General features: G+C 41.7%; 1 protein-coding gene across 1 annotated transcript in view; it reads left to right on the top strand.

The window, feature by feature from the left end:
- rims1b (regulating synaptic membrane exocytosis 1b) overlaps positions 1-20,454 on the top strand; it is a gene marked incomplete at its 5' end in the record, with an annotated part of 89,560 nt that extends 69,106 nt beyond the window's left edge. Inside the window, 11 exons of the mRNA XM_084042593.1 lie at positions 1,001-1,105; positions 1,661-1,767; positions 3,866-3,969; positions 8,167-8,327; positions 9,387-9,572; positions 12,377-12,591; positions 16,474-16,618; positions 16,910-17,022; positions 19,250-19,351; positions 19,737-19,876; positions 20,214-20,454. Of these exons, the coding sequence (XP_083898719.1) occupies positions 1,001-1,105; positions 1,661-1,767; positions 3,866-3,969; positions 8,167-8,327; positions 9,387-9,572; positions 12,377-12,591; positions 16,474-16,618; positions 16,910-17,022; positions 19,250-19,351; positions 19,737-19,876; positions 20,214-20,432 (1,597 nt within the window). The 3' untranslated portion in view covers positions 20,433-20,454. The remainder of the gene's footprint in view (positions 1-1,000; positions 1,106-1,660; positions 1,768-3,865; positions 3,970-8,166; positions 8,328-9,386; positions 9,573-12,376; positions 12,592-16,473; positions 16,619-16,909; positions 17,023-19,249; positions 19,352-19,736; positions 19,877-20,213) is intronic.
- Positions 20,455-22,473: the final 2,019 nt, after the last annotated feature.

Below are 22,473 nucleotides of genomic sequence, written 5' to 3'. Positions count from 1 at the left end.
TCCCGATTTAGACGGTCATTTTGATATATGGCACAACATTAGGGGATAAAAACTGTGGGAGGAGATGCGCTGTAAAGTATTGTTTATCTATAAAGAAATAAAGAAATAAAGTGTATAGAGTACTATAGTCTGGTTGCCCTGTTGGGCAACCACACTAATGATAACCAAATGCGTCAAATGGCATAAGTCTGTCAATCGCTACAACGATATCACCAAGCACCTTCCGATCGTTGTGTAAACCCTGACACTCAAAATGCTAAGTGTTTACTTCAAAAATGGACAGATTGCGCGTTGCTATCAATGCAAGAAAGAGAAAAAAAAACAGTGTAGTCAAGTTCTTCTTGACTCTCATTGGGCATCCATTCTGTCCTCCCTGCCTACCTATCCTCTGTGTGCCCCTCTCCTCCTGCCCCACCACCAGTGCCACGCACTTGGCTCTTGCACGGCTCCAATTGGCACAGGCTTCTTGCTTTTTATGTACAAACAGTGCACTGGAGCCCTTAGCATTTATATATGATATTTTGTATGTATTGTGTTAAAAATGTGCACCTGTGGGAATTGACAGTATGGGTTCTCTGTTACTGTTCTATGGCGTGAAGGGAATTTACTCAATCGCTCCAATCACCCATCATGCTGGTCAAATATCTTTTGTAAACAATGCTCATTGTACTTAGTATTTTGCATACAGTGATTTATCCAATGAACAACTGTGTCAGGGCAAATGGGAAATGTACAGTACATAGACAATTGAGAAGAAAATATCTGTTTAGACTGGAATGTGTTTCAAGAAATGCGTCCAAGCGACTGAGGAAAAACTGTATTTGTCCTTAAGTCCTATTTGTTTTTCTCAATGTCTCCTGAGATATCCTATAGACTTCCATTGTGTACATTTTACTTTGAGCATGCTTTCTTTTGTTATTTGTGTTTATATTAGTTTTACTGCATTCATAGGGTTATTTTGTGTTTTCTTTTCCTTTCGTTGTCTGCCCGTTAACGGCAGCCGTATCCAGCCAACCTCTATCCTTAGAGGTAGTAGAGGGAGAGGCGCCCCACTGAGACCCTTTGCCCTGGCCGGGTCCTCCCCAAATTCACCACGGCTGGAGAGGTGCATGCTGCGGCCCAAAACCAAACCAAGCCAAACCCATCTCCACCTAACCTTTGTGCTGCTGTCCTATCTATCCCTGAGTGTTTCTGTCATTTGTAAATCTGAGTGTAACATTATTTTACATTACAGTAAAAGGACATTAACTAGGGCAGTGGTTCTCAAACTTTTTTAATTTCAAGGACCCCCATAACTCTGAGAGTTGCAGACCTGTAAGGGTCAATTTGGAACCCCCTCAAGGAACGCTGAGGGTCCCTGTACCCCACTTTGAGAACCACTGAACTAGGACATTACTGCAACTATTAACCAGAATACTGTATGCATGTAAACAAGCTCAATGCCATCACTTTTACCCTCTCCTTTATCTATCTCCTTGATAAATCTAATCCTCTCTTTTCCCAAACGTATTACCTCTAATGCTGGTAATCACTGTCCTTGCTTGTGTGATTTAGTTGTGGGATTACTAAGCTCAAGATGTGATGACTAGATATGTATGTTGTAATGTTTTCTCATCTCCCTGCGTCTCTCTCTCTCTCTCTCTCTGCTTCGTTCCATCAGAGCACACGCCCACGACAGCCCTTCCCCTCCAATGGGGACTCCCCCTTCAGGTCGCAGGGGCAGACAGCTGCCGCAGCTCCCTGCGAAGAGCAGCAGCATAGAGCAAGGTATGCTTTGTGTGTGTGTGTGTGTGTGTGTGTGTGTGTGTGTGTGTGTGTGTGTGTGTGTGTGTGTGTGTGTGTGTGTGTGTGTGTGTGTGTGTGTGTGTGTGTGTGTGCGCGTGCGCGCGTGCGCGTGCGCGTGTATGTGTATGTGTATGTGTGTGTGTGTGTAGGAAGGGGGGGGGGATATCAATATCCAGGGTGTGTGTGAAGAAGATTCAAGCATAAAAACAGCATAGCCCCAGGCCAGGTTTTCCCAGGTGTTTGGCCCAGGCGGACAGGGTTTTGAGGTTAGTTTTAGGTTAGTTTTATTTCTGTGAGGTTATAAGTCAAGGTTAGGGTTAGGCATAGTGTTTGTGAGGTCACACTCATAGCACCAATGTCTAACCCTTCTTATACACAGAGATGTTACCCTAAATGGTCATTGCTACTAAGTGACAGTACTATAATGCTGACTGGTTAAGTTAAAGTAGTCTCCGGCTGTAGGAGACTCAATTGAGTCTCCATTGAGTCTCCGCCGGTCTTCAAATTACTGGCTTAGGAATACGACAAAAACAAAACAATGTCCACGAATTCAAGGCTTCATGGGGTGTGTAATGGATAGGAAATAAGTCATTTTTGTGGGTGAACTACTGTACTCCTTTAAGAGAGTCCATGTATGGTATATATCAAGACGTACGGGCTTGTTACACTTATGGACACCATCAATGGTATTGCTGGATCAGCCAAAAGAGAATAGTGTGGAAATAGACCTTGGAACAGTTGTTGACTAGATCCTAATGAGAGTAACAGGAGCTGTGAAAATACCTCTGCTGTGAAGTTAAACCTATATGGTTCAAATGCAATTAGATATAACAGAAATGATGTTGAACAGATAGGCATTCTAAAAATAATATATAGTGTGTGCGTGTGCGTGCGTGCGTGCGTGTGTGTGTGTGTGTTATACAGTACACACACACACACACACACACACACACACACACACACACACACACACACACACACACACACACACACACACACACACACACACACACACACACACACACACACACACACACACACAGAAATAACAAGGAATTTTCAAGATGAATCTGTATCCATTTCCTGTCAAAAAAAAATGTTTTACTGTTCTCTCCTCCCTGTCCTCACCCTGTATGTTCATTCTGTTACTAATGCTCCATGAAGAACATGTACATAATAAACCTGGTGAAAAAGGTAACTCTATAAGAACCACTTGATTTCACAGCTCTTTGCTGGTGCATTTGCCTCAAAATGTATGGCTGACACAACCCACTGCTATTACTCTAAACCTTTCCCAGCAGACCGGGGTCAATTACACTCTAGAATCCCGACTGTTAATTTAACTCACAGATCGTCGCTGTCGGGTGGAAATCCTTTTTATTATTTAAAAAAAAAAAGTAAAATTATGAAAATAGCTGATCTGCTATTTTCACAATTTGTTTGCAACACTCTTGTATGATGAAATAGGGCATTCATTTAAAATAAATAAATAAATACGCGGATATGAGGTTTCTGCCTGACAGCAATGACATATTATAGAAAGAGTATAGAAAACAAGCAATGTTACATTTGCACACTAAATTAACATTGAGGATTTTACTGTGTAGTATTTGAAAATACTTTTCAGAATTTTCTTTGTGGTACTTAAATGCCAGATACTGTAGATGGGTGTGCTACAAAGGACAATGCCCTATGTTTGTGGACAAAATCAATTTCGATCATAGTAGATCAATGGAAAAGTCAGATTTGGTATGATTGGATGGAAACCACACCTATCTATCTGTATCTGCAGTAAGTATTTGACCCAAGTCTGATTTCACAGCTATTCTATTCTGTGCACCAGCCACATAGCTGGAGTAATACTGTAAGTGCACAGCATGCTCCACCTAGTGTTTAGAAATGGCTCCTGCATCCTCTGCTCTCTCCCTATGCCTATTACCTTGCATTAGTCCAATTGGACTCTATACTCTCTTGTTCTTTCTCTTTATGCTCTCTTTTCTCTTTCTCTCTCTCTCTCTGTCTCTCTCTCTCTTTTCTCTTTCTCTCTCCCTCTCTCTCTCTCTCTCTAACTCTCTCCTAGCCCTTGCAGTAGAGGAGCGAGCCCGACAATTGCAGATGAAAGTACATTCCTACAGGCCTTCAGCCTCCCACGACCCTGAGACAGACCTCAAGACCAAACGGGAGGTCAGCATCAATAATATGTCTTCATCCATCTATGTACTGTTTCTGTGCCAAACTAAACCAAACTAAACCAAAATGACTCTGAAATATACTGGGCAGGTCTCAGTACTCATTCATGACAGTTGCTGGAACTGTGCTGTGTGTGCAGAAATGTTTTGGGCCAGCATAGTTTGTGTAAAGAGACTTCTTGTATTGTTCCAGACATGCACTTGTCCTAAATGAGGGATTTCATTTCAATTTGTTAACCACTTAAGCCCTGTATATACTGTAATTATTTTGTCGTATCACAGATAGTGAAAATAGCCGATCTACAAGCTCACAATGTGTCGTGATGCGGCGCGTTGTGAGCTTGTAGATCTGCAATTTTCACTTATTATGAACATTTTGAAATATTTTAACCTGCCCAACCTGTTATAGCCTGTTTTAACCTGTCCCAAAATAGGGACACCAGGTTGAAAGTGGTTATTGGACCCCATCCATCATGCCTGCGTGTGCATAGACCTGTTGCCTCAATGTAAAAGAAGACATTATGGTGTCTTAATTCATTTATTTTACAGGAAACTGCAAATATCGAGTGGTTAAGGACAGTGCTAAAAGATTATTATTGGCCCGGATCGCTGTTGTAGCAGTCTGGGCACGAGGCTCAATGTAGCCTGATAGTGCGTTGCAGGTTCGACTCCCGATCTAGACGTCCTTTGCTGCATGTCACTCCCCATCTCTCTCTCTCCCCATTTCCTGTCAGCCTACTGTGCTATCAATAAAGGCATAAAAAGGCCAAAAATAAATCTTTAAAAAAAATAAAGATTATTATTAGAGACTAATTGGTCCTCTGTGCCATCTAGTGGGGTGTCATGGGATGCCCTTAAGGCTGTGCTTAAAGGACGCATTAGCAGCATACTTTGTTCCATAAAAGGATTAATGCACAAGAACTGCTAGAAATAAAAGGAAATAAAATAGAGCCAAAATAGAGCTGAAGTGATGAATGTCACATAGCGGCCAGGGAGAACTGATCCACCAGAAGGTGGAATTACATTTATTTCAGTGGACAAGGCAGGAAGTCAGCTGTCAGGTCCCTGACTGGTGCCATATTTACTGTAGATATCAAGACATTTCAAGAAACTTTCATTGATATTTATAGCTCGGCTTCGACTGCACTTCTACTGATGAGGAAATTCATAAGTTATTAGTGCCACTAGGGTTACCTAAATTGACAGAAGAGCCAAGAGAATTTCTTGACTCTAAGGAGGATCTTATAGAGGTGATTGATGCCTTGCCTGCAGGTAATACACTGGGGCCTGATGGTTATACTGGAGAATTGTGTCAGAGCTAGCTCCATCTCTTTTACAGGTGTATATTGAGGCATTAGAGAGGGGTGCGTCATTCCAAAGTATATACCAGTTGTGCTATAACCACGCCCCCTTCTGTGGCCAACGCGGAAGTGCCTCTGCCTACAACTAAAGCGAGCGAGTTGCTGTGCCAAACGTTGCGAAGTTCCCTTGGGCCGACTCAGCGCTGTTCGAGTTATGTACCGATAGGGACAGAATAGTAAATCATGTTTTGGTGAGAGCGTTTGCCCCAACTGCCACTCAAAGCGGCTACTGGCCAATCACAGCGCCCTATCACCTTGCACTTTTTTTTTTGATTTTGGGATGACGCGAGAGGCGTGCACTGCCGCCATCTTTGAAGCAGGCAGTGATTGGTCTTGTTCATGAGAAGGGTAAAAACTTATGATTGTAAGAAATACCACCCAATTTCTTTAATTCAGAATAGTCACAATAATTTCCAAAATCATAGCAAACCGGATGCGACACTTTGTGAGCTTGTTCAGCAAAGAGAGTTTGTAAAGGGAAATACTAGATGATCTAGTGTAGAGCTCTGGGGGACACCCGTCAACTAAGGATATAGGGTTTCAGTGGTTAACATAAGATGATTCATTAATATCATAAGGTTGGTATCTGATGTCTTGTCTCCGGTAGTCGCCATTTCTCTAGATGCAGAAAAGGCTACGGTTGAATGGGGATTCAATTCTGAGAGTATGAGTTTTGGGGCGCCTTCTTAAAGTGGATTCTTTTGAGGATTGTGTACAGCATTTTGGAATACCCAGGTCTCAGTTCTTCTTTGCTGTTGAGGACCTTCGTATCTAGTACACCAGCTCCCAAAGCAGCGGAGTTATTAGATAAAGTATTAATGAGCTATGGGAAAGGCCACGAGGCGTCCGTGTATTACTCTATGATGATTCAGAGCCTGGGTAATGGGGCCGTGTCAGCTCCCAAGACGACATGGGAAAGGGACCTGAACCTGAAATTGGATGACGAGGAGTGGGATAGGATTTGTACCAAGAACATTAAAACATTGTCAAGGGATGCAAGGGCGCACGTCATTCAATTTAAGATTATACATCGCTTATACTGGACTCCCTACAGTTTGTTTAGGCTTGGCTGATTTGGCTTAAGAGACATGCTAAACTGCGGGTGATGCAGTCCAAGGACATTCACCTAAAGTCTTGTGGTCCTGTGACAAAGTTCAATACTTTTGTGCTAGGATAATCTCTGTAAGATTTCAGAGACCCACATTCTGTTCAACCCCAGATTATTTGTTTTAGGTGATGGATCAGTCTTATTGGGAGGGGAAAAACACATACATTGGGTCCACTCCAAACTAGTATCATGGGGGTGGCCATAGCTGAGTGGTTAGTGAGCCCATCTTGGGAGCCAGAGCCCCTGGTTGTCCCAGGTATGATTCCAGGCCAGGCCAGCAATGTGTCGATGTGTGTCCCCGTGCAATATTCTTAACCCCTAATTGCTCCCCGTCGGCTCTCTGAGCAAATGGCTGCTCACTGCTCCTAGTTATAGGATGGGTAAAAAGCTGAAGACGAATTCCATGTACGTATGTGCATATATATACATAGATACAGTGACAAAGTAACACCCCAAAGGAGTGGGGACTATTCTAAGACAGATTCTTCTCAGGAGATGGAAAACTGAGGGTGTGCCTTCAGTCCATAATGGATTACCGAAATGGCAAGAGTTGCAGCATTAAAAAAAAAATCATATAAACTGGGATATTGGATATACTGTATATCCTACATATAATTAACGGAATGCCAGTCTGTCTGAAGTGCTTGGTTCTCCTCAGTGGCTGAAGCAATTGCTCTGCACTTGCACATGGCCATTCATCATTAGCCAATGCCCACCGTTAGGGAGCCTGTTTTTCACTTTACCCACATTTAAAGGACAACTTTGTTTTTTTACAACCAATGTTTATGTTTTAGATTGTAATTAAAGTAAATAAAAGGTGAGTGTTAAAAAATTTAAATGTACTGCTTTCTATAGTTTTAGCAATTTTCACAATCTTTTTTACAGTGTTTTCACAGTGGGCGGGGGCATTCTGTCCGGTGGCTAAATATGTATTTTTTTAACACATTAACCCGGCGTTTTCTTTATTATTATTTACAGTAGCTCTTCTAGCCCCCAATAACTCACATCTGGCCATCTCAGACAGCCGGACCTTTTTTATTGTGTAAAAAAGGCATATTTAGCCACCGGACAGAATGCCCCCGCCCACTGTAAAAAATATCGCAAAAAATGCTAAAACTATTGAAAGCAGTAAATGAAAAAAAGATTACACTCATCATTTATTGACTTTAATTACAAGCTAAAATATAAACCTTGGTTGTAAAAAAACAAAGTTGTCCTTTAAGCTGTTTATTTGCCTTTTTTGGAAACACTGTCCAACTCTACATGGTCCCCCAGGCTATGGGATTGGGATCAGTGTTGCCATATTTTGCGCCGTTGCTGCGCATGCCCATCTGTTGTCATGGTCCCCCGATGCTCATATACCCAACGGGTATGGACTAGTATACTAGATAGAAGATTTAGGTTTTTGTAGGGTGGGTGGACGGAGGGGGGCACATGTATATTTTGTGATGCCTGTTATTTTGTATTCTGGTTAAGAAATAATAAAAATAATAATCAATTGACTACACCTTGAGGATATAGTGTTTATCCTCATTCCCCGTACTTTGTATGTTGAGATATTAAGACGGCAGCTCTGAATGTTACTTAGTTTCAATGGCCTCCGTTACTTTTCCTGTCCTGCAATGATCGACCAGAGGTTGACCGGAACCATCCACCTTTCCAATCTTCCTCTTTTCACCAACTACTTCTCTCGCCCCCCCAAACTTTCCTTCTTGCACCACAGATGTACGCGGAGCAGAGACGGAGCAGTGACAACGTGTCGGCCAGGTCATCGGACAGTGATATGAGTGACGTGTCGGCCATCTCCCGTGCCAGCAGTGCCTCCCGCCTCAGCAGCACCAGCTACATGTCCATCCAATCAGAACGACCCAGGGGGCGGCTCAGGTCGGTCAACGCTGCTTAAATCCTACAATACACTTCTAGCCATGGTCTCACGTTGCCAGGCGATAGGAGGGGTCCGCCTACCGATACGTCTGGTGACTGGTGGAGGCGTGTCGGTAGGCGGCAGTGTTGATTTTGACAGCAAATTTTTATTTAGTTTTAGTCATAGTCTTTTGAATAAAATTCCATTTAGTTTTAGTCATATATTAGTCATCTGAAATGTTTTAGTTTTTGTCTAGTTTTAGTCGACTAAATATCAGATAACGTTTTAGTCGACTAAATCTACATTTGATTTAGTCGACTATAATGTATTTTGGCGGTGCCTTGATGGCGTCATAATGGCTGATTTTACACTTGGTTGCATGCTGAAAATAGCAGATCTACAAGATGTGATCTGCTATTTTCAGGGCGAACACCCGAGCACAACCAAACATAAAATGACTTGTCTTTTAGTTCTACTGGATCTCTTCTCCACTAGTCCCTCCCTAACATTTTAGTTTTTATTCGTTGACGAAATTGTCAGTATATTTAGTCATAGTTTCAGTCATCATAGCTTAGTTTTTATTTTGTTTTTATTTAGTTTTCGTCAGTGAAAAAAGGCAGTGGACGAAATGTTTTCGTCATAGTTTTAGTCGACGAAATCAACACTGGCCTGGTGACTGGTGGAGGCGTGTCTGTAGGTGGAGGAGACCTCAGATCGTCTGGTAAAGCGAGACTTTGAGATCGATGTGAAGGACAAATCCAGTTAACCGACACTGTGCTTAATTCAGTGCACTGACCTGAGTTGCAGGAATATCATTTGCACAGCATCTACAATGCAACAATAATAAGGGCGGTTGGGATGATAATCTGTCCTTGTTTCATGCATGCTAATTTACATTGTCTTTTTTTTCTCTGCATGACATTTGCTGCACGTTTCTGTTTTCCTGCATGGTCTGGGCTCCTGTATGTACAAAAACAAAACACACACGTACACGCTCAACCTACAAACGACTATACGTGCTGTACATGCACACGCACGCACACACACACAACGCGGTAATCGAACTTATGGACTCCAAGGTCCAAGTCATTAGAGGAGGAGAAGAAGGACAGGAGGATCTCATGGGGGGTGAATGGTACTGTGGACAGTGTGGAGAGTGTGGAGGACAAAGAAAGTCAGAGAAAGTCAGCAGGGAAAAGACGTTTCTCTGAGGAGCTGAAGCGCAGGAGACACACAGTGACCGGAGACACCAGCACAGAGTCCAGGTACTGTAAAGCCAGTGGTTCTTAAAAGTGGGGTTCCGGGGATCCCCAGGGGTCTTTGAGGTGGTTTCAGTGAGTGCCCAGCAAAATGAGGAACAGTTGAACCACTTTAACCCTACTTGATACTTCAGCTTTCGGTGACACATTGCGAGCTTGTAGATCGGCTTTTTTCTTTTAAAAAGCGTGAAAGTCTCAGCGCATCATTTTCAAAATCTACGAGCTTTTAGATGGGCTTTTAGATTTAGCTTGGCTTGCCTACTGTAACCCTACCATGCATGACCTCCATACGTACCTCTATAGTAGAACATGTACAGTACGTACACGCATACAAGCACTTCCTCTCTCTCTTATCACACACACACACACACACACACACACACACACACACACACACACACACACACACACACACACACACACACACACACACACACACAGACACACACACACACACACACACACACACACACACACACACACACACACACACACACACACACACACACACACACACACACACACACACACACACACACACACACGCATGCAGAGAGAGAGAGCGATACCCCTACCCCTTTGGCCGACCAGTTAACAGAGTGCTGGCATGGACAAACGACCCTATCCCAGTTGTCCTCAGTGGCCCAGGTGGTGATGTAGTGCAGCTTATTAACTAGCTAATGTTCTGAGGTCTGGGAGGTGGAGAGAAGGCCTTAGCTCAGATCAATCCAAATGGAGCGTTATAAAAGCCTACTGTAGCAGCCCAACAGCTTTTGACATACTTTCTGGAGTTGAACCTAAGAGAGAGGTAGATTGAGGAATAGCGAGTGAGTGAGTGTGAGAGAGAGATAGAGATAGAGACAGATGCAGGAGAGTGCGCTGTCAGTGTAAACAATGGGGCAGAATTAAAAAGTCAACAGAATGGCTGTACATTGACAGTCACTCAACATCATAGATCTATTGCTGTATGCTAGTGTTTTTTTTGTGTTGTTTTTTACATCAGTATTGTACATCCTGTCAGTTTCAGCTGCTGTCACTCACTATACCGTTCCTCCTCGTCCACACTTAATTTTTCCTTCATTTAATACTGTCTGACCTACAGTTGTGTGGTGTTTGGTGTGAGGGGTCTCCTCCATTCCAATCATTGTCACTTCAATCAACTGGACTGTCACTCGTCTGTGTACAACAGCATGCTTTTTTCTTTTTTCTCTGTTTTCAAAATCACATGCAGAAAACCTTATTTCCCCAAAATATTATTGTGATTTTCCTAATGGTTGGAATATATATATATATATATATGTATATTGTATGTGTAGTGTTTGTGTACATAATATTGTAAACATTTCTGTTGTTATACATTTGTCAATGTTGGCTCTCATGTCCGTGGTGCTGTGTATGTGTGTGCGTGTGCGTGCATACCTGTGCGTGTGCGTGTGTGTGGTCTACAGTGCATGTCTCAGATCCCTCCTTGCATGTGTCCCGTGCGGCCGCCACTGCCATGACCTCCTCCATCCTCCAGAGACAGACTCTCCCCTACCACCCTTCCCCTCCGCTGTGCGCCCCTCCCTCACCCCTCTGCAGGGGTCAGAGGAGCGTCCTCAGAACAACCTGCCCCTCTCTGGTCAGCCACAGGTTCCCCCGGGCCACTGGTGGTCCGTGGCTGTAGTGGACTCGGGGAGGATAGTTGATATGGGTGACATGGGCAGCTTAGCCGGGCTCTCCCTCTCCTGCAGTACCCTGACCCCCTCTGAGGGCATAGACTTGCGGCAGCTCCTCCGAACGCCTAATAGGCGCCGCGGAGCGCTGGGCAGCATCTGGCCCCGTCTGATAGGTCGCGTGAGGAGATGGAACCTGAACAGATGAGAAACATTATACTGTAGCACAATACTGTCAGAAATGTGCCTCCATAAGGTTCAATGTTCTTTATTGTAAAGTCCTCTGTACAGGTACATAAGAGTAAACATTATATTTGTTCGGCTCCTCTGACATTGCAGCATCATAGTAACATTTATAAACAACAATAATATGATAGTAAAGAAAAAACATTTACATACTATCTCTACAGAGAATGTCTAGATAAATAAAGATATATTATATTATGATATGATATTATATTATATTATATTATATTATATTATATTATATTATATTATATTATATTATATTATATTATATTATATTATAATATTATATTATATTATATTATATTATATTATATTACATTTCTTATATTATATTATCATTCATTTGTGGCTGATTGTCATAGTTGTTAGTGTTCCCCTGCTTGGGGATTTCCAGTTATTGAATGAACCATGATTGGATTAAAGTCATTTATGATTAAACCATGCTATAAATTTGAATCTTCTTCGCTCTCTCCTTCTGTACCGTACCGTATGTTAGCATTCACAGAAAGCTTAACAGACTTCAGCCCTTCTTGCCAGGTTAAAGCTCATTCTTACCCCCTCTCTCTAGCGCTGCAACTCTTGATTATTTTCTTAGTACAGTCTAAGTATAGTTCTATCTATAACTTTTTTGATGCTTCGAATAATTGAGTAGCGTGCTTTTTAAATGTATATTTATTTTATATTTTTATGTATATACAGTATCATATTAATGACTAATCATACCCATGTTATTTTATACTAAAAAAGAAAGTCATACAAAAACAATGAAAAAAGTTGATCTTTGAGTAAGTAGATTTTTTCACCTACATGTATAATGACATGCCCAAAGTCGATTATTAATCAGTTTTCTTACCCCCCCCCCCCCCCCCCCCCCTCGCTATTTTTCTCCTCCCACCTTCCTCTCAGCCGTCAGATGCGCGCGTCGGCAGGCCGCAGCATGCTGAAAAGCTCCAGCGTTAGTGGCGAGATCTACACCCAGGAACGGACTGATGGCAGCCAATCAGATACAGCGCTGGGCACGGTGGGCAGTGGCAAGAAGAGGCGGTCCAGCCTCAGTGCCCGGGTGGTGGCCATCGTTGGCAACCGCCGTAGCCGCAGCACGTCCCAGATCAGTGGCCCTGGTGAGTTGGTAGCACTCAGACCTCAATACTAAACACTTGGACCATGTTACTATAGCAGTTCTACAGGGTCACAACTCGTCACATCACAATGCGTTGTGAGCTTGTAGATCGGATCTTTTGAAATAATGACTGAATAATTGACTTTTTTGTGATTAAAGAGATAGTTCACCTGCAAAAATCCTTTTTTTCTATTGATTACACACCCCATGGAGACTTGACTTCATGGAGATTTTTTTGTTTTTGTCGCATTCCTAAGCCAATAATTTGATGACCAGCGGTGGCTCCGGCAGGAGACACAAAGTGTCAACTTTGAGTCTCCTACCGGAGACATTTGCATCTTTCCGCCGGTCATCAAATTATTGGCTTAGGAATGCGACAAAAACATCTCCATATATTCAAGGCTTCATGGTGTGTGTAATTAATAGAAAAAACATTTTTTTTGGGTGAACTATCCCTTTAAGTGGTGAAGTGGTTAACTGGTGTTAATTGCATGTCAATCTGGGAACCCATTGCAAATAAAAAGGAAAAACAGCGCCCTCTGCTGTTTTTTACTCTTTCACTTGGCTCTGGGGGGAGCTAAATGGAGCACCCGTGCGCAAGGAAACCGGGTTTTTTGGTCTGCCCTCAGCGCTCCACTTCCGGTGGTGCGCTTATGTTTTCATTCCCACTAACAATATTTATACACGGAACACTAACACCACTTCTCCGAGAGAACATGGATCGTTTTGGTTATAAGCCCACTTGTTTCTATGATGAAAGAGCAAGTTAAAATGTGAATATCTTTCCGTGGTTTTGTCTGCTCCGAGGACGCTATTGTTAAATGAGTTTCGGTTTGTTTTCAGTGGGAAGCGAGAGCAGACAGTAAATCCCGCCCACTACATTTGATTGGGTAAAGCGCGGCCTGCTTCCTGATCTGAAGCCACGCCCACTTGTAGGCCAGTGCGTACACGTTATGACGAAACCCCCCGGCAGATTCAAGCGGAGAGCAGAATCTGTTCTTGAGAGATTAATTGCATGTTGATGGTGGCTGATTTGAATTGACTACTTGCTGTGACAAACAAGCTGTGACCAGCTTTTGGTTTGCACTTGAAAATGTAGGACCGACAGATAGACAGACCAACCGAGAGGCTTATAAATATAGGAAGTACTGCACACTAATAGTAATTTAATGTGCACAGAGTTCAACCCACCAAAAAAAGCATTGCTCACACGTTTTCTTGTGTGCGGAGGTTTGTGCGCGACTGTTCTCGCCAAACCTGGCCACAGCAGGACATCTGGTCAACGCACTTCAATGATAAAAAATCTTCACGTTCGCGAGTGGAGCATCCATGCGCAGCCAGTGAGAACGGAAGAAAATGAGTGTCCGTGCACTTATGCTTGCGCGCCTGGTGGGTTTCAAGCATAACAGCAACTTAGATGGTACAGTTGATGAGTCAAAACCAACACAACAATGGAAAAGAGGCTATGATGCAACGAAGCAAGTATTTCATAGAAAATAAAACCCTCAATGCATTTATGTCACTCGAACCTTAATACAGTCAAGTAGCCATCACAAGTCAGTTGACTGAAACCACTTAGACCAATGAATAAGGTGAAAATAGAGCCACACAATGTACAGAAACATGTTCCCTTTGTCATGTTTTTCATATTAACAAAACAAAAACAAAAAGCATTGATGTTCATGAGTTTAAAGGACTTTCTAGAGATGGCCTTCTCTAAAGGCCAGCCCACACCAATGCAACTCCTTGCAACTGCAACTCCTTGCAACTACTTGCAACCATTATCCCCAAATGGCACCAGTCTGCAATGGTCTCTAAAACGGTTTTGTTGCAAGGAGTTGCGTTGGTGTGTGTGTGGACTGGCCTTAACTGAGAGCACCTTGAAGCCCTGCTCCCTGCAGTCGTAGCGCTCAGTGAGGGCAGACGCACCGGGACTCAGAAAGCCTGTGCTGTGCTCTTCCTCTTTATAGCACAGACGGAAAAAGCCATTAGTGAAAATTGGGCCTTGGGCAGGGAGGGGGCTCTGTCCCTTATAGAGCAGAGAGAGCAGAGGAGAGATAGTCCTGAAATCAGTCTTCTGTCTGAAAGTGTATCTTACCCTGGCAAACTGTGTGTTCACAATGGATGAGAGCCACTTGAGGTAAGGAAGAGTTGCTTTTCGTTTGTTATGTTATGTTATGTAATGATATGATTATAATAGCAATTATAATGACATACGGTATGCCATGGTAGCCTATATACAGCACCAGCACAGGTTATGTTGTGTTTTCTTTGTTCTGTAATAAGTCGATATACTGTATCTGCACTGTATAATGATCTATATTTTCAAGCTATTAATTTTCAAGGGTTGTTTTGGATCGAGATACAGTATGATATAGATAGATAATAGAATATCTCTTATAACGCTACTCTTTCATACAGGTTGCCTCATTCATACAGGTTGATGATTTTATTTGCAGCGAAAAGTTGACCTTGTTTCTAAAAATAAATACGTTGCTTTATTGATGCGTTATATTTGCATTCTGTGTGGATGTATTGTAGCCTACTCATAACATGAACAGCAGTTTAAATTAATGCAAATGAATCGCACAAAATATACGCTCCCGGCATTTACCGACCTTAAAGTTTCATGTTGTAATTTAAATACGGAGCCATACATATCATGAAAACGTTTGGAATGTTAATGCGGTTATTCTGAGTCCCCATTGTCAGAATACATCCACACTTTTCTGTTAGACTTTCCTCGTTAAATGATGTGCACCAAGAGACATGATGAGCCGGAAGGTGGATCTATCCTGGTCTAAGATGTTGCAGCATTCACATTGTTTTCTGTTCTCTATCTTGTCTCTATCTCGAGGCATTCCAGTGTAAGAACCTATTCAGGTATAATGATAACAAACAAACAATCGATGAGGAAAATAGGGAATGGTCAAATTAGTGTCCTGAGATATGGGCCATTTCTTTAACATTATTGTGATTTCTTCCCAGCCTATAAGAAGGCTGTCTGAAGTGCTTTTAAGGGTGCTTGGGTGGCGCAGGGAAAAAGTACCTGCCCACCACCACCACAGAATCTAGGGGTTCGAATCCACCATGGTGCATTCGGCTTGCCGAGCGTCTTACGAAGACAGTTGGCCGTGTTCGGGGGAGGCGCACGTACTCCTACTGGCTGTTGCCGCCTGTCAGAAGGGAATGTAGGACGGAGACGCTATGTCCTCCCGGTGGGAACTCCAGTGTGAGGAATTAATTGGCATAATTACTAAATTGGGAGAAACAGGGGCGAAAATAATTGGCTACTCAAAAAAGAAAGAAAAAATAATTGGTTTTATTACCATGGAACAGTTTTCCTGTTTCTTCCTCTGTTCAAAGGTATGGACTTAATCCTAAGGGTTATATACCAACTGTGGTTCCCCCAGGGGTTTATAATTGGTCGCCTCCTTTTTTCCCCTCAACACAAAATCTCTTCGCTGAAAATAGCCGATCAACAAGCACTCAACAAGTGGCAACGTGGCACGTTGTGAGCTTGTAGATCTGCTATTTTTGCCAAACGTTCACCTATTTTCACCAGAATGCTCACATAGTATGAAATTCCCAGAATAGGGATGCTATGGGTTCATGTGGTTAAAAAGACAAACTGGTGCCTTAAAGTTTCTGGCTGGAAAATATCAACAGAGGAAGTAAGTAATGTGGATGAAAGTGCTCGAACTCCTACAAGTTGATCACTGGGAATGCACAATGGTGAGCGCTAGGAAACTGTGGTTGTACTGGGCAGCTCCCTGCAAATCTGTGTCAGCAAATTAAGGTAAATAAATAAAAGAAAGAAAGATAGAAAGGATGGAAACAACTCTTGTAACTGTTTTCTTTTGTGTTTGCTCCATTCCTCCAGAGGGAAAGAGTAAAAAAGAGAAGGGTGCACCCATTCAGAGGAGCACGGAGACGGGCATGGCCGTGGAGCTGACCAGGAACATGAGCCGACAGCCAAGCAGAGAGTCCAACAATGGCAGCATGAACAGCTACAACTCAGAGGGGAAGTCAGTAAACCACAGTCTTCCTCTTCTGCTCTCTTTCCACAACATCTCTTTTGTTTTATTAACATGCCTTCGAGTGTGTGTCCTTCTGGAGACCCCTCCAAAACCCCTTTTTTCATTTGGATTATTCCAAGGCCAAGGACTGCTAAAAGTATCTATCATATTATATTGTGCCACATGTCTTGTTTGGCCTAATTGCACAAGTTGCTTAGTGTTTAATGTTATCTAGGTAGTGTGACTGCTTACGTGCTCCCTCTTGAGAGTCTAATATAGGTTAATTGTGTCTTGTTTCAGTTTGATATTCTCTGGAGTGAATCTAGGGGCCAACAGTCAGTTCAGTGACTTCCTGGATGGCTTAGGACCAGCACAGCTAGTGGGCAGGCAAACACTGGCTACACCCGCCATAGGTAAGTGTATTATATATATTATTATTATTATGATATATATTATTATTATTATGATATATATTATTATTATATATTATATATATATATATATACATATCAATGTATTTGTCTTTTTTTCTATATATTTCATTTCAAACCTTTATTTATTCTTGAAAAGACAATTAAGATTTCCCTCATTTTCAATGTTGTTGAGATTACAGGTATTTAAAACAAGCAAAAGAACAAACATATGAATCACAGAACAATAAAATGCAAATAAAACAAACAGACAAATCACATAGCATCAATCACAGTACGATAAAATTCAATTCAAACAGTTACAGCCTGAGACACAATGGCTAGAAATCAGGTTCTAAACTCTGCCAGACATTTATTGACTGGTAGCCTTTTCTATTTTCCTCTCTGTAAGAGAGGAGCTGTGTAGCATTGTGTATTTTTTTGTATCCTGATGGCTGCTTGGTACAAAATGAATTTTCGCAAGGACAATAAAGCATCTATCTAGAGAGGGAAGAACCTTAAGTTCTAGAATGTGTTGAAAGCCATTCCAAGAGCTAGGGGCATCGTAGGAGAAACCAGTTTTACCAAGTTCAGTGCAAGCTCCGGGGACTCTATGAACTAAAGGCAATCATTACTGTATAGGTTCCAGAATTCAAGGTTGTGATGTACTGTACAGAGGTAGCTTTCCAAGAAGGGATTTCAAAATATACAAAATAACAACGTTTGTTGCACCTCTCTACAAGAGAAGGCCAACCAACCTTTTCATAAAGGACACAATTGTATCATATCTGTCCCCACTAATACATCTGAGGGCAGAGTAAAGTTATATTCACAAAATATGCCTCAGTCTACTTAAATGTAGGCTGCAAGTCATAAGCAAATACATCATGTTTTTCCACTGTCTTTTCCAATAACATACGCAGACGTACAGCCAAGAACTATTATAATTACTATAATGGCAGCGAAACTGGTTGTTGTTGTTGGATATGCATGCTAAGACATACCAACACAGATGCAGTGTGTTTTAAATCCCAAGGAAAATGGCACAGTGTCTAATCCATTAAGACCGTGGACGCATCTGTGTCATTTTAAGATTTCTTTGACTATTAAAAAATAGCGAGTGCCGCACTGAGCTTGTAGATCTGCTTTTTTTTTTCGTGAAAATTTGTGCAAATCTTTGAATATCAATATATATTTTTTTACTAAAATCTTTGCTTCTTGGGGGTCCCTGGAAAGAAATATTTTCAGTTGGGGGTCCCCGGCTAAATACATTTAATTTTGGGGGTTCTTCACATGAAAAAGTTTGAGAACCACTGATTATGGCGACATAAGTTTGTTCAATTTTTTTTTCGAATTTAGAGGACATTTGTAGAACCAAAGATTGGAGTTACAAATGTTCGCTTGAAAAGAAAAATCATGATTTTCCAAAGAATAGCCAAGGTATAAGATAATGGTTAAAGTGGTTAAAATCTAAAGTGACAGATGCTTTCCCGATCTTAATGGGTTAACATTTGACCTCATTCTTTGGCAAGAAAGGCGAAAATTATTTAAACTCAGAGAGCAGACAGGCGTAGTTAGTGACTCTACCTTTTGTCTCTTTGATTCTAGCTTCTACCCTGTATATACCCCTGGTTCTCAACCTTTTCTAGATCAGGGTTCACTTGAAAATCTTGAAAGCGATCGCGGCCCACCCATCTGACCACTGAGATGGATGGCCTATCGGCTGCCGTTTTAAGTGGCCAGATGGGCGGCATGCATTTTCCGAGCATGTTTATTTAAAAAAAGATAAATTTTTGTATGTGCACTCCCTAGAGGTCAGGGAAAACCTTGGAAACTCTGCCCTGCATTTTTCACATCTGCCTTTTATAGCGCCACCAGGATGCCGACTTATATAAAAAAAATATATATATATTACTCCTTCAGATTGTAACCAAACATCACGCAAATCGGTACACATGATCTCTATAGTCAAACTGATCAAGACAGATCCGTCTGATCCGCCTGATCTTTCACATTCCAGCCTGATTGGCGAATTCCGAACATTGTTGCCCCACACTATCCTACCTGACCTGGTGGAGTCTTTTTCTAGTTGATGATATTATTCTTCGGAGGCCCACTTGTGGTCACCAGTGGGCCCCGGCCCACAGGTTGGGAATCGCTGCCCTAAGATCTCATTTCATCGTTAATATGCATCGTAGCCAATCAGTCTCTTTGATCTGTTGAATCCTAGGTGACATTCAGATTGGTATGATGGACAAGAAGGGTCAACTGGAGGTGGAGGTTATTCGAGCCCGGGGACTTGTACAAAAGCCAGGATCCAAAAACCTCCCAGGTAAAGAGACTAGACTTTATCTGTAGATGCTAGAAAGCTACTAAACATCGTAAATGCTTGAGGCTAAATTATACAGTTTATGCAGTAAAGTCCTGCAGTGTTACTTTAACTCTGGAGAGTTACCAAAGGATAAATGAACACAGTGGATTTTTATGCATGTGACGAAAAAAAACTTTTTCTAAATATCTAATTCTTCTTGAACTTTTTTTGTATTTTCGTACAAATTAGGCCTTACAAATGATTATATAATGTCCAATGGATTGCCTTATGGGGCTTGGTCTGTGCAGTTGCTTGCCATAAAGACATAACCAGCCATAATTATCTGATCTAGATTATAACATTGTTCTCACTAATGGTTCTTTTATCGTTTTGTTTCTATCTTCAGCTCCATATGTCAAGGTCTATCTGTTGAATAATGGAGCATACGTAGCCAAAAAGAAAACCAAGATTGCACGGAAAACTCTTGACCCGCTGTACCAGCAAGCACTGCAATTTGAGGAAAGCCCTCAGGGCAAAGTCTTACAGGTATGTTGGAAAAAACTAAACAAAATTGTTTAAATTATTATTTTATTTTATTTTATTTTATTTTATTTTATTTTATTTTATTTTATTTTATTTTATTTTATTTTATTTTATTTTAAATGTTTGCGGGGGGGGGGGGGCACCAAAATATTCTGTTTTATTCCTTATTGCACTAAACAGAAATGGTTCTAAATAACAATAGGGGAACCTCTTTTGGTGCGAGTATATAGCACCAATCTTGAAGGTACAGTATTATGGAAGCGTCGAAGAACAATGATTTGTTTTGTGTGCCGAACAGATTTGTAGTGATTTTGTCGTACGTTATCGTCTCTGCCTACAGGTAATTGTCTGGGGAGACTACGGACGCATGGACCATAAAAGCTTCATGGGAGTTGCACAAATCCTATTGGAGGAACTGGACTTATCAAGCACAGTGATTGGTTGGTACAAGCTGTTCCCACCTTCCTCCTTGGTGGATCCCACACTAGCTTCCCTAACTCGACGAGCCTCCCAGTCATCACTCGACAGCTCCTCCGGACCCCCAGGGGTCCGATCCTAGTGGACCAATAGGACTACGTGGCTTTAGTGAATACCTAACTCATGAACGTACTGTAGAGAAAAACAAACGAATGAATGGAAATGTAGAGTAACTACAATCAGAAACAGAGTCACAATGAGAAAGCTTTGTTGAGATTTGACAATCACTCCTGTTGCATTTGATTTTGTCTGAACTCTGTGTTTTGATGTTTTCATTTCCATTTAAAGAAAACTTTAATTGTTTTTCTCCGTTCATAAGAACAGAAGACCTAGGGCTTTTGATAGATACAGTACTAATAACATGCAGTGAGTAATACAATAAAAAAGTGGCATGTATTAAAGACTGAACAGAAAATGAAGCAGGGTGGTTTTTAAATTGAATCAACAATAATAATAAAAAAAAGAAACAAAGAAATGTACGTTAGCGTCAGAATGTATGGACTGAGACAGAGGTAATCATCCTCCATAACTGCAGGTGGCACTATCATGTCCTGTCTGCAGTGGCCTCCTCCAAATACCCTGATAAGACTGCCAGCACTTCTGTTCCCAGGCAGAGTGTTTCCCTGGGGGTGGTCAGTCTGGAAGCCCATGGGCCTTTTCTGGTGCCTAGACCTCAGAGCCGCATCACTGGCCCTTCTCTCTGTCTAATGGCTCTTTTCGACTACCAAACGCAACCCAGAACCTTCCACAACCTGGAACTTTCCAGAACCCATGGAGTTTGATATTTATTTAAAACTCATTTAACAACTTAAATCCTCTATTCTTAGCAAAACGGACCTGAGTTGCAACTGTTCTTGGATTGCTTTAGCACCAAATCTCTAAAAACACAACGCTTCGTGTTTTGACCCCTTGTGAGCTTGTAAATCAGCTATTTTTGACGAATGTTCCCCCCAGAATAGGGATGCTGGGGTTCAAGTGGTTATAAAGAAAAACGAAAATAGCTGATCTACAAGCTCACAGCGTGTCATATCGCAACACTATTTTTGCTATTTTAGAAAACATTTGGAAGTATGAGTTCTGGGTTCCCAGAACTCATGGTTAGTACCACCTTCTGAGCAGGGCCCAAATTAGGTTCTAAGAACCTTATCTGAGTGTAAATGGAAACAAATCCAGAACCAGTGAAATACGTTGCACGGTTCACTTCACTTAGTCCTTGTAGTCGAAAAGATCCATAAAGCTCTCATTTTCAATATGTTTACCATGGCCGACGTGAAGCCACTGTTTTACCGTGTCTTTTATTTGTTGTTTGTTTCTTCCCCTTTGTTACTTCTAGCACAAAATGTTTTACAACGCGTTAAAGGTTCATGATATGTTGTCAGTCCAAAGTGTGCATGGAGAGAAGGGGGAAAAAATGAAAGGGAAAAAAAAAAAACATAATACAGGGGCACTGGTTTGATGGTGACACAACTTAGATTTTTACACTTGGCGATGAGATTAGCGTGCAATGTCCTTTCTTCGTTCCATCGCTGGCAAAAGTCCAGGCCAGTTGTCTTTGTATAGATGTATATTAGACCTCCCAGGAGGTTGACCAATAAATAGAATTTATGTCACTTTAAACTATCACAAGGGTGTCACATCACTGTAAAAAAGAAAAAAATGACATGTTTGTCCAACCTTGCAAGAACAAGATACGCAAATATACTTTTATTTATGCTGTTTTGGGGAGCACATTCCCTCACCCCAGTACATATTTAGGGTTTTTAATCCAATCTTAAGTTTTATTCTTTTGAGATTTAAATGCAAGCACAAGAGCTTGATTTTTTTACGACAAAAAGTCTAACTTTTTGAGAAAAAAAGCAAGAAAAAAAGCAAAAAAACAAACAAAAAAGCAGTCACCCCCCCCCCCCTTTATTTTGGTTAATTTCTTCTGAATCTAGATTTTTTTAAACAAAAGAAGAGTTGCTCACAGTTTCCCTCGTGCATCTCTGTGAATGTGAAAGTAATCAATTGGACTGATCAGTCAGTACACCAACACACCAACGCTCATTCTCCATTAGGTCCACAGACCCCTTCGAACTGGGTGGGGGCCGGGCCAGCATGACTTCGGAACATGTTCCAAGCTG

This window comes from Gymnoscopelus microlampas (assembly GCF_963454915.1).
Source record: "Gymnoscopelus microlampas genome assembly, chromosome: 2".
Classification (NCBI taxonomy): Eukaryota; Metazoa; Chordata; class Actinopteri; order Myctophiformes; family Myctophidae; genus Gymnoscopelus; species Gymnoscopelus microlampas.
Note: the sequence above shows the minus strand (reverse complement) of the source record. Positions and strands in the feature narration are given on the sequence as shown.